General features: G+C 41.1%; 1 protein-coding gene across 1 annotated transcript in view; it reads left to right on the plus strand.

Annotated features, from left to right (window-relative positions):
* Positions 1 to 13,033, plus strand: part of SIM1 (SIM bHLH transcription factor 1) — a 72,365-nt gene that overhangs the window by 35,049 nt on the left and 24,283 nt on the right. Inside the window, exon 10 of the mRNA XM_027089776.1 lies at positions 6,666 to 6,834. Within this exon, the coding sequence (XP_026945577.1) occupies positions 6,666 to 6,834 (169 nt within the window). The remainder of the gene's footprint in view (positions 1 to 6,665; positions 6,835 to 13,033) is intronic.

Consider the following 13,033-nt stretch of genomic DNA (forward strand, 5'->3'; position numbering starts at 1 on the left):
ATGCAATATGGTGACCGGTCTGGATTGAACTATATTTCAACTTGTGTCGTGGGTTTGTATGAAAGTGTTACACTATCCCTGTTGTGAGGATAGTTGGTCTTGCCACATCTTACATTATAGTTTTTGACTTACTTTTTGGTTGTTGTTGTTTGTTTACATCTCTGTCTTTCCTTCTTGAAATCACAATGTGATAGTAAACCTCATTCACTATCATGTAATACTTACTCTCACATACGAGAAGGGTAAGTCATCCCTTACCCTTGTGAGGCCATCCACTCCATAGCATGTTGGATGAAACCTACAAAATGGAGGAGAAAGAGGTTTCTAGGCAATGTTTATGGAAACCCCAAGACTTTTGGGGAACTACTAAAATCACCAAATCAAATGGAGAAAACCACAAGGGGCAAACACAAATCCACTTATTAGTATGAGACTATTACATTTAGTATTAGTATGAGACTATTACTAAGGGTAATAGTCTCATATTAGTATGAGACTATTACATTTCCAAGGGTGCCTTAGCCTAATTTCCCAGCAGATTGTCTAAGTCTGTGAGCCCCTCACAGTATGGAATCCTCCTTATCAGATACCTCTGCTGGGCTCTGTGGGGGCCTGAAAATGAAACAGAAAGTAGGTCTCTCTGCTGCAGAGGTTTACCCAGTGGCCAGGCAGCAACTCTGCCAGAATAAAAAGAAGGTCATGCACTTCGTGTAACAGTGACTCTAGAATCCAATTAAAAAGTTTAGTATAAGGCACAGTCATTCCTACTTAATCCGATCACGGTTTAATGCAATCCTTTTCTTATTTCAGTCAGCGCCTTTGGCGCCAAATCAATTGTATGTCTTTGTTTCCACGTTTTCCTCGGTAATTTGATCACCTTCAGCCGTTAAAAAACAACAAAAAAAGCTCAATTGGGAAATCTGGCAACATCTTTTACGAATTGCCACATAACATAAAGTCAACAAACTCCAGAACGGCCAGCTCCAAAACAGACATGACAGAAACCAAAAATTCAGTGGAAACAAAAGCAGAAAAGGGTAAGGCAGAGCTGAAGAGGGAAATTCTTGCAAAGAATCTTGACTCAGCATGAGCTGATCAAATACTGTTGATTACTTCTCTGTAATAATCATCCCAACTCGCTTGAAGGCCGTACATATGTTGGTGCTGCTGTTGGCATCATGGATGCCAGTCTCCCAGTCAAAACGCTAGACATAATATTGATGCATTTCTCTGAAGCGGACAGTACCTTTCAGCAGCGAAGACACCTTTCATTTGCTTTGCAAGGGCATCACAGTGAGCTTCCCATATGGCAATTTGGCATTTACCTTGTGAGTGGTCGTGGAATATTGCTTAAGGAAAGGCTGAGAAGGCCAATGATGCAAAAATAGCCCCTTTTATTCTATTGGAATTTGAGTAATTCCAAATATGTACATGCCTATTATAAAGTTTAGAGTAGACTCAGATGGTTAATTCTGCAAATTGAATGATTTCTGACTGTCCATAATGGAATAAGAGGATTACTTTGGTCTGTGTAAATATGGGTGAGATTGACAAGCTGCAAGTCCTAGTGATTGCAAATTACCCATTTCACATAGCTTTCAGAGCCTAGGTACCTGAGGATGTCTATGGCGCTGGTACAAGTCATTAAAAAGAGAACCAAAAAAAAGTAAATTGAAAAATATGCCAAATGGCATATGTCAGTTCCTCTTTCAACATGCCAATCATATCTGGGAGAACAGCGTGAGCTGCCCTTGAGAGGGTTACCTATGGGGTCCTTAACATGGTCTATGAGGCACTTCTCAAGAAAGCTTGAGCAGGGCTGAGTCCTTCCTTTATTAAAGTCACCTAAGTCAAGCTTCTCACCATTCTCATTTCAGAGTCTAAGTTCTGTGCACCCACGTATTTTATTTTGTCCCACTCCACAGGGAAGCACTGAACGGCTTTACTAGGCATACACCTAACTTTGAGGATGTGTGTGTATACCAGAATACACCTCACTAGGGGAAGGGGCAGAGGTAGAGCCAGACTCTTCTTTGTGTCTGAGTTTGGAGGAGGGAAATGGAACTCAGTAATGTGATTCCCATCAGCATCTAGACCTTTAATCTATACAAATGAAATACTCAATTTAATAGAATTCTGAAAGTAAAACAAATGCTTTGTTCTCAGTGAATCTGCCATGCAGAGTTGCTCTTGGCAGTACATCAACCGTACTTGAAATGTCTTTAAGTGGGTATTTTTTTATTGTGCTTTTCATCCTAACACATCTTTTGAGCTGTTAGAGTCTCGAACAGAGAAACAGGAAGGCCGAGCTCCTCTCCGAATGCCAGGTCTGTTTTGTTCTATGGTCTTCATTTGCTGACTTAGCAATAAAGAACTTAATGAACTTAATAAATATGTTGGCCACACTACAATACAGTTTAGAAGCTAAAAAGGAACAGAGCAAACGAAAATGAGTTTGAGATAGAAAGGAAAGAAATACAGCATAGGGAAGTGTTTGTAATGAAAGGTATTACAGTTGCTACCAAAGTGAAACTGTCGCTTTGGGGAAATCAGGTGCCAAAAAGTGCCATCGAGGGTGGAAGTGAAGAAATAATACTATTTATTGAGCATTTACTATGTTCTAGGTACTGGGCTATAAGCTTTCCACATAATATTTCATCTGAACCTCAGCACATCCCTGTGAATTTTTTTTTTTTTTTTTTTTTTTTTTGCAGTACACGGGCCTCTTGCTGTTGTGGCCTCTCCCATTGCGGAGCACAGGCTCTGGACGCGCAGGCTCAGCAGCCGTGGCCCACAGGCCCAGCCGCTCCGCGGCATGTGGGATCTTCCCGGACCGGGGCACGAACCCGTGTCCCCTGCATCGGCAGGTGGACTCTCAACCACTGCGCCACCAGGGAAGCCCACATCCCTGTGAATTTTAAAGAGGAAATTAAAGTCTAGACAGGTTATCACACAGTAAGAGGCTCAAACTGTGATCTACCTGACTTCATGATCTACTGCTTAATTTTGGCAGATTTGTTTTTGTAGTTTTTGGTGCACCAGAACATTAATATTTTAACTGGTGTATCCAAAGTATAACTTTTTTTGTATTTATTAGCTTTTTCATGTGTATATGTAGAAATTAAAAGCATTTACTGGCTTTCAAATTTTATTTAGGCCTATTTAATTTGGAGTGTTTTCTTCATTGGAAACTATGCAAAAATTTTGGAGAGACTTCTTCAGTAGTTGAAATGCATACTCTGGGGTCTGATAGTGTGCAAGAGAAAAGTGAATCCTTGTTTACTCTCTGCTTGTAGCCATGAAGTCTCTGTGCTGAAATGTTGCATTAAGAATGAGCCGACAAAAATGATTTGACCAGTTTTCAGGGGTGCATGATTTTTGCTGTCAGTCTTAGGGACTGGATGGATACTCTGCTGCCCAGCAGACAGAAGTACATTTGACACAGAAGATGGTCAAGGATGGGGGCTCTACCTCCTGTCAGAGCCTAGCTTGCTCACTGTCATATCCATGTGATCTCAGGGCCAGGTGGGTCTGGGGACTCACAGCCCACAAGGGTCTTTTTCCCCAGAGAAAGGCTTTTGGGCTCCAAGTTATTAGTCGTCATTGAAGAAAACAGTCCTTTTTTAGTTGCATCCTTACCTTCTTCCTCTTCCATCTATGTGAACTCTTGTGCAAAATGCCATTGGGGGCTTCCCTGGTGGCGCAGTGGTTGAGAGTCCGACTGCCAATGCAGGGGACACGGGTTCGTGCCCCGGTCCAGGAAGATCCCACATGCCGCGGAGCGGCTGGGCCCGTGAGCCATGGCCGCTGAGCCTGCGCGTCCGGAGCCTGTGCTCCGCAACGGGAGAGGCCACAACAGTGAGAGGCCTGCGTACAGAAAAAAAAAAAAAAAAAAATGCCATTGGAATAGAGTAGGTCTTGACTCTAATCTTCTAGGAACTTAGAATCCACTGGGAAAGATAAGACATAATCTCTTGAAAAATAAGATTAGAGGAGGAAAGAGATAAGCTCCTGGTTCTTTCCCCACTTCCCTCAGGAACTGGCCCTGTTGCCTTGGTCATGAGGGTAGTGGCTTAGTCCTTCTGCTCATTGCTGTGTCCCCACGGCCACCACAAAGATGCTTAGTAAACACATACTGAAGGAATGGATGGGCTTAGCAGCTGGGAAGGGCTTCCTAGAAGCGAGTGGGATCTAAGATAGTTCTTTATAAGAGGGGTTTTATAAGTATGTGTTGGAGTAGAGAGAAAATCAGGAAAGTATAAGGTCAGTTTGGGGAGAACTATTTTGGATGAAGTGAGTGACTAATGAAGGAAAATTCTGAGATATTGTCAGAAAAATAGGTGGGCACCACATTTTGGCGGGCCTTGAGGTTCTGACCAGGGAATGATCAGAGCCTGTGCCATGTGTTGTCCTTGGGAGTCGATTAGAGCTTAGAGTGTATAGCAAACCAGTGATGTGATCAGACTCCCCAAGCCCAGGAGACAATTCCCATGCCTACCTTCTAAATTTTGGGGTTTTTTTGGCCACGTGGCAGGTGGGATCTTAGTTCCCTGACCACGGATCAAACCCATGCCCCCCACCATACAGCACAGAGTCTTAACCACTGGACCGCCAGGGAAGTCCCTACTTTCTAAATTTTTGTTACTCACATAGGTGAATTTTTTTTTTTTTTAACTTTCACTGAGTAGATGGACTGTTTGATAAGAAGCCATTGCAATTTGATGACATCTATCACTACACTCCAGTTAGTTGCATTGATATTATTGGACCTGTTTTAGCTGGTTTCTATTCCTGGTCACTTGAGGAGGGACTCCTTGCCTGAATTATACTTTTGCTTTTGCCGGATCTCTCTGTAGAAGAATAGGTAGGGAAAAGGAAAAGAAGTTTAATGAATATTCGCTGAGCCATGGACATCTGCCAGTCACTTTAACATATATAATTTTATCAATTTGTTACACTGAATATAGCTATCTTAATCTGAAGAGCATTGAAGATGCACAGAAAATGTTTAAAAAGGTGAACCCATTAGAGAAAGGAAAAATAAGCTAAGAAAAAAATAAAGGAAGCCGTGGAGTTTGTTGCCCGAAATGCCTGACCTGAGGACTTGTATACTTGCTAGAGGTGGTGACACATCAGCCTTGGGCTCAGGGCTTTTGACTTCATTGCAAAGAGGGAAACATGATGAATGATATGATTCACAGTGCTCGTGAGATAAAAAGAAATCAATTACTCAGGAGCAACTCAGCTAGTTCTGGAACCTGAGAGAAAATGCTCCCACGAGTCCTCACAAAGAAGACTCTGAAACATTTTAGTCAGGCTGCCAGTGGGAAGGGGTGAGGAGTGAGCTGAGACTCCCCGCTGCCTGGAAGCAGGCTGAGGTGGTAGCTGGGGGCAGGGCCAAGCTGTCATCTCTAGTCCCTCAGTGCCTCAGCAATACCTTTGTAACGAACTTTCTGAGATACACTCTTTATCCCGGTCATATCACAGTCTGCAGTTACTATGTTTATTTGTTTATTATTTCTTCTCCCCAATAGATTGTAATCTGCACAAGGGCAGGGACTCTAAATGCCTTATTTATCCTTTCATCTCCATATAGCACAAAGTCTGATATATATTAGCAGCCTAATAAATATTTACTGAATGAAGGAGTAAAAAGAACTGGTGGGAAAGTGTACCCTAAGGTAACTGAATTAGTTAGCCTGTTGAAAGGGATTTTTAAAAAATATATAATTTAATTAATTTATTTATTTATTTTTGGCTGTGTTGGGTCTTCATTGCTGTGGTTGGGCTTTCGCTAGTTGCAGTGAGCAGGGGCTACTCTTCGTTGCAGTTTGATGACAAACTGCGGGCTTCTTGTTCTTGTTCTTGTGGTGGCTTCTCTTTTTGCGAGCACGGGCTCTAGGCGAGTGCGGGCTTCAGTAGTTGTGGCACGTGGGCTCAGTAGTTGTGGTTTGCAGGCTCTAGAGCTCTGGCTCAGTAGTTGGGGTGCACAGGCTTAGTTGCTCTGTGGCATGTGTGATCTTCCTGGACCAGGGCTCGAACCCGTGTCCCCTGCATTGACAGGTGGATTCTTAACCACTGCGCCAACAGGGAAGTCCCGAAAGGGATTTTTTTTTTTTTTTTTTTTTTTCCGAAAGGGATTTTTAACTAATAAGCTAGATACACTAGTTTGCTAGCCATACGAATATTTGGAATGTTTACCTAGAATGATTGATCTAGGAGCAGCTGATAGAAGACATTCTTCTTGCCAGTGATCAGATAGCATCAGATGGTCAATTGTCTATGGTGCTCACCCCACACAGACAATTTTTAGAGTAAATTTTATAATCCTTATCTTACCAGTGAGGACACAAAAGCTCAGCGAATTTGAATTATAGATTTATTTTATACTTATATAAAAATAATGAAAAATGTATTTTTTAATCAAGACATCTTCATGAGTATATCATATAACTTAGCTGTGGTACCTGGGGCAGCTACATTCAGAGGCATTAGTTAAATGTTAGGCACTTCTAAAATAATCAAGGTGTTTGTGGAAACCAGTTACATGGTTAACTTTTTCTTGCTTCCTTTTTGAATATGAATGGCTGTCATTTCTGGTAAGAGAACATGTGTATCCATTTCCTGTGGTGGCCGATTAAGGGCTGTGTCTTCCCACCCTGCAGAGACACGGAATACAAAGGGCTGCAGCTCTCCCTGGATCAGATCTCAGCCTCCAAACCAGCCTTCTCCTATGCAGGCAGCTCCACTCCTGCCATGACTGACAGCAGAAAGGGGGCCAAGTCCAGGCTCTCCAGCTCAAAGTCAAAGTCCAGGACTTCCCCATACCCTCAGGTAGGTGCACGGCCATTTGGCCACTTCCTGTTTTTGTGACTTGGTTTGGTCTCACAGGAGAGGAAGTATTGAAGCTGTTTGGAATTAATTATCTGGCTTTAGTACATTTAAAACTTCTATAAATCTGGAAAGCTTTCTAAAAATATCTTCTTCCTTTAAAATAACTGTGCTAGTAAAAATTTGAAGTGATCTTGTGGTTTACTGCTTTTATATGAAGGTTGTGAGAGGCTTAGTGGCAGTCAGAGCCATAACTTTATTTCAAGGAGATTGGTCCTAAATTTTTTCCTCTACACTGATTAACCAGAAAGAAGTAGCCAGCATAGAAAAATATGGAAAACAAGAGCTTGATGTAGAAAATTGAATCTTAGGACAGGAACTGAAGTCAAAGGATAAATTAAGAGGTGGAGGCAAAAAGATCAAGGATACATTTCACCATGAGATTTGAGCACAGATGGACTATTTATGGGGAGGAATGAAACAAAGAGGGTCTTCCAGATGGCAGGAATGGTAGAAAAAGCAACCCTCTTCTCATCTTTGCAAGGTGGTGAGCTGATGAGACCCAGAGGAGGTATTCCAGAAACACTGCAAGGTACAAAGATGAGTCCTGATGCTCAGAAGGAAAAAAAGAATGTCTTTCTTCATTAGCCACTGAGATATAGAAGCTTGTCTGTGTCAAGGTGTAGGGACAACTCTCTGCTGGCCTGAAGGAAGTAGGACAGAATTGAGGATTTCCCACTCTCCATACCCTGTGATCACCTCCACCTTTAAGGGTGCCACATCCAAATTCCTGCAGTTCATTAGAGTAACTCAGGAGATGATTCCTTGGCTAGTATAAAACCAAGCTGAATTCAGAGGCATTTTGTCAAGGTGGTCTTTATCATTTGTGTTTCTAAATATATTTTTTAAAGTAAAAATGGCAAACCAGTGGGTCCAGAAACTATTATTTTCTTACTTATCAGAGCTATATTATTCTGTTGACTTCTACAAGTGGGCACTGCTTGAGGAAATGTCATTCATTGAACGAATGGTCACTAAGAAGCTACTATTTGCTAGATTATTTTAGCAGCTTGGTGTGCGAAGGTGAGAAGATCATGGGCCCCAAGGGACTGATGTCTGGTGCCACAGAGACCAGATTTCTTTACCCTGACAAAAGGGAGGGGAGTAGATGTGTGATGCCTGGACATTTTTCTTTTTTCTTTTCTTTTTTTTTTTTTTGTGGTACGCGGGCCTCACACTGTTGTGGCCTCTCCCGTTGTGGAGCACAGACTCCGGACGCGCAGGCTCAGCGGCCATGGCTCATGGGCCCAGCCGCTCTGCAGCATGTGGGATCTTCCCGGACCGGGGCATGAGCCCGTGTACCCTGCATTGGCAGGCGGACTCTCAACCACTGCGCCACCAGGGAAGCCTTGGACATTTTTCAATGTACACCTTCTTTTATGAGGACTGAGCACGTTACTTATAAAGTGCATTTTAGTTCAAGTCACTATGGAGGAGGAGTTGCTTCTTTTTATTGAATATCTGAGCAGCTTTTCTTATTACTATCTTGTACCTTGGGAAAAGAGTTTTACTGTCTCTTTTTAGTACTTGGAAGGATGAATTACTCCTTTGGGTAATTCTATCCTTACATGGGTAGGAGTGCTGGACACTTAGATGAAAGGAGAATTTAAATTAGGAAATACTAAGTTAAGAAGGAGTTTGTCCGTTGTTATATAGAAATTAAGCCACAAAAACAAAATCTCCCCACTGGACTTCCAAAACCTCATTGCCTATGTTTTCTTTCATGCTCAGCTCTTAAGTCTAAAATTTCTTTAGTTTACTCTAATTGTAGACCACCTACACATTTTTTAAAAAATGTTTTAACTGACATTAGACTGCTCCTTGTGTTTATGTGGGGAGGAGTTAATTTGAAAGTTGTACATGTTTCATAGTTTTAAAGAAAAGCAATGCAGAAGAGTGGAAAGTAGAAAATCACCCACTGTTTCCTCCTTTTCCCTCTCCAAAATGGTGGTTTCTTCTAGAAATATTCTATGATGTTTCTATAAAAATCAGTCACATGCACACACATATATCAACATAGGGTTTCTCTTGACTTTTTTGTGTTCATTTTTGTGATTAATACTTATATAAATGTAATCCTTAGAATTTTGGCCCTATGTCTCATTTGAAGTCTCAGTCATGAATTAAGTTCACTTAACATTTATGTGCCTAGTAAAGGTTATTCTTTAATTATGTTTGCTTTAGATAATCATGGTGCTAGGTCAGTCATTGACTGAGTTTCTAGTACATGGGCTACTAATATGTAGAAATCAGAAACGGAACACAGTCTTGCTTTCGAGGCGCCACTTGTGTAGACAGAAAAAGGAAGAGTCTTTGCAGTGAATTGTCATGGGGTGAGCAGAGGGTCCTCTGGGGACACAGTGGAAAAGCGTGACATCCAGGGCAAACTCATCTGTTTCTGCTGGAAGAAAACAACTCAGTACCACCATCTTGGATTCTAAATCCTCAGAAATTTTAAAGAAAAAAATAATTTAGCTTCTCAAAAGTCTTATTTGGTCCAAATTGCCCTTATATTATTATCTTTTATTATTTTTTTTAAAATTTATTTATATTTTTTGGCTGCATTGGGTCTTCGTTGCTGCACACAGACTTTCTCTAGTTGTGGCGAGCGGGAGCTACTCTTTGTTGCGGTGCGCGGGCTTCTCATGACGGTGGCTTCTCTTGTTGTGGAGCACGGGCTCTAGGCGCGCAGGCTTCAGCAGTTGTGGCACACGGGCTCAGTAGTTGTGGCTCGCGGGCTCTAGAGCGCAGGCTCAGTAGTTGTGGCGTACGGGCTTAGTTGCTCTGTGGCATGTGGGATCCTCCCGACCAGGGCTCGAACCCGTGTCCCCCGCATTGGCAGGCGGATTCTTAACCACTGCGCCACCAGGGAAGTCCCGCCCTTATATTATTAAGGAGTACTCATTCTTCAGTTTTCTTGCACCATTGCTCTTATGTGTCTTAGACTCAGTAAATGCTAGCTGAGTGCCTACATCAGAAAGATGCTACACTGGCCATTGTGATGAATGAGGGTAGAGGGTAGGTGTTGGGTAGAAGGTGCTAGAATATAAAGAAATGGTATAAGAAATGCCCTTAAGTGTTGCAGTACAGTTGGAATGATAAGTTATATACTAGGATAAGGAGTGTATAGAAGACGATGTATACAAAAGGCTTTAGGAGTGGTGTCAGCCTGGATGACTGGGGAGGGTGTTGACCTGGCTTTGAGGGTAGAATTCAGGTATATGCACATGAGGGAAAGGAGAGGACACTTCAGAAAGACCAAGATTCTGAAGAGATGCAGGAACACACTGTTAGTGTGACTGGGCCTTTGGGTGAAGTGGGGTAGGGTAGGTCCCTGTGGATAAGGCCAAGGGGTTATATGTTTGGAAGCATTCATTGATTAGTGCCAATATCTACTAGGCCAAGGAGTTTAGATTTTGCTGTGTGGAAAACCTGTAAAGGCTTTGAACAGGAAATGAGAGCATTAAGTTGGTGGAAGCAAGGCAGACTACTCGAGATACTCGTTTTAGTAGTCTTGACGTGAGTCTAGGAAGGTCTGAGCTAAAGTTCTCAGCTGAAGTGAAAAGCATCGTAGAGGAAGGATGAATAAAATTATTTTTATCCTTGGCTGCTTGTTCTTCTTCTCATGTAGATGTATTTTGATCGTTATAGATTTATTTTGAAATAATATTTTAAAGCTTACATTTTTTAGTTGACACACTTACACTGAATTTCCCTTTATATTTTAACAGACCCATAATAAATACATTTTTATTCACTGAATGGTCAAGCTTTGCTTGGTATTTAATTTTAACTGCTTTTGCCTTGTCTCAAAAATAAAGAGAAAATCTTTTATTTTTTGTTATTTCCATGTTTACATGTTTTTAGCATGCAAATTCTCCTCAGGTTTTTTCAAGAGGCCATTTCCAGAGCAAAATTGAGCTCGTAGGGTAACATCTTGTACCTTTTATTAGTTATGAAATGGTGATTTAATGATTCTATCAATATTATTTATTAGGCTCTTTGCTCTATTATATATTAGGCATATCTAGAAATTTCTAACGGACGTTCGAAGCATGGCAAACAGCAACATTGCTTTTTGGAATTATCTAGGCACCCTTATTTGAAGATGTGAGACATGCACAAATTGTAATGCGCCGCCATCACCGAGTTTGTCTGCAGTAGTAGATGAACTTTCAGGTCCCCTCCTGGTATGAGGTGCCCTTGGGAATAACTTGATTATATTATAGTCACTTAATGAAAGACTGAATCACCTTTGTACCTCTATGTATTACTCGGGACAAGAGAGGTCAAAATGGAATTGTTTTGAATGGTTTTGGAAAAATTGTTGTAAGAAATATTATAGATAACTTCCAAAGATTCTGCAGCTAGCTACTGTGCTGCTGTAGAGCTGTCTTACCACTATGACAGTTGTATTTTATTGTTATTGACTTTATGTTCATGAAAATAGCAACTTATTTTTTTACAGTCCTGTTGAATTAGAAATATTGAGCTTATAGAATTTATTTTTCAGATCTTATCTCTAGCAACTGTTAGCAGCAATTGCTAGAGTCTTTTTCACCTATTTTTTTTGAACTAGTCATGGCTACTCTAATACAGTTGGAAGTTATCCTGCCATAGTTTAGCCACGTCAATCATGAATAAACTGTCTCCTGATTCCAGTTTCCTTTTAAACTTCTCCTCTTGGCATGTTTATAGTTGTTACGTTTATTAGAGACAGTGCGTGCCCTCTGGTTTTATTGCATCATTCTGTCCTCCTCTTGCTTTTTCCCTAGTCAGTAATAAGCAATACACTATATAATTCTGTAATAACAGTGCATGCATAAAACCATGTATGCTTCTGAAACTTGAAAATATTTAATCTCTTGTTACAGATACACTGTAACACTTGCAGGTTTAACTTCACATCTGTTACTTTAAATAATCCCACAGAACCCTCTTAATTTTCACTGCCAGCAATCTGGTTTCCTTTTGGTGAAGGTAGAAACTCTCTCCCTGCAAAGGTTCTTTCTGGCCTCAAAAAAAAATACATCAGTGACTGCTATGCTGACTTTTTAGGCTACAGAGAACAGAAGGACCGAGAATTTCTCAAGTGTAGTTTTCCCTTACACATAGTAATTTCATCTCTACCAGGATAGATGTCCTTCATTTCATGTTTTATGTTAAATGAAAACATGTAATCCTTGACCATTACCAACGACAAAAACTTTAATGCATCATGCAAAAAAAAAAAAAAAAAAAAGAGGTTATCTTCTCTGAAATTCTTACACTACAGGCTTGTTTATATTTTCTGGCCATGTCTAAACTTCAGATATCTTCTCTTCTATAGAAATCTCAGGAGATTATTAAAGTGGACACTTATGGTCTTTTTAGATTGTCTTCATAAATAAGCCTCTAAGTATTATTTTAGAAAGCACTTCACTCAGTAAGGTGAGACCTCTGTGTTACAGATTTGTACTTTGGTTTTTACCAACTCTTGCATTTAGTTAAATATTTATTATGTGCACTAAAATGCTAAAGGTGGGCCCTTAAGGAACCATGTCCATGGTCTCACTGGGGAGGCAAGACCAACATTTTAGAGAGGAATTGTAAGATGTGGCTGGTCATGGGACCTCCAGGCCCCTGCAGCTGCCTTTTCATTCCCTTGGCACATGGTTGGGGGAGGGGCAGACTCCCCATTAATCAGCCTCCTTATACCCCCAAATTTACCTTCCACTACCCTGCTTCTCTCTCTTCACTCAGCCACATGGGTTTCAGGAGGAACCTGGGGCCTTGTTTGAAATAGGCCAGTGAAGTCTGCTAAAAAGCACACACAAATTTGCTGAGGGGATGTGCAAGGTCAAGGAACGGTCTGATTAAGTGAGTCTGCAGAGAAAGTTGACATTTTAGGAGGTGTGATGGATAGAATGGGTGATGAGATGGAAGGAAATAACAATGGGGCCTGGCAAAAGTGGTTGCTTCTAGGACAGTCTACCTGCCATTACAGGGAACTTCTTTGTCCTTCACCTTGCTTGGGAGCACGATAGTATAAATATTTGTAAAGGTAAGGTAACTATTTATGGTAGATAACTAGGTATATGGGATTCGAAATAGGACCAAAAGATGATATACTTTCTTGCTAAATAGTTTACTCAAGGAGGCA

The sequence above is a fragment of the Aethalodelphis obliquidens genome, unplaced genomic scaffold (assembly GCF_003676395.1).
Source record: "Aethalodelphis obliquidens isolate GAN/ISIS:26980383/991018 unplaced genomic scaffold, ASM367639v1 scaffold3, whole genome shotgun sequence".
NCBI lineage: Eukaryota > Metazoa > Chordata > Mammalia > Artiodactyla > Delphinidae > Aethalodelphis > Aethalodelphis obliquidens.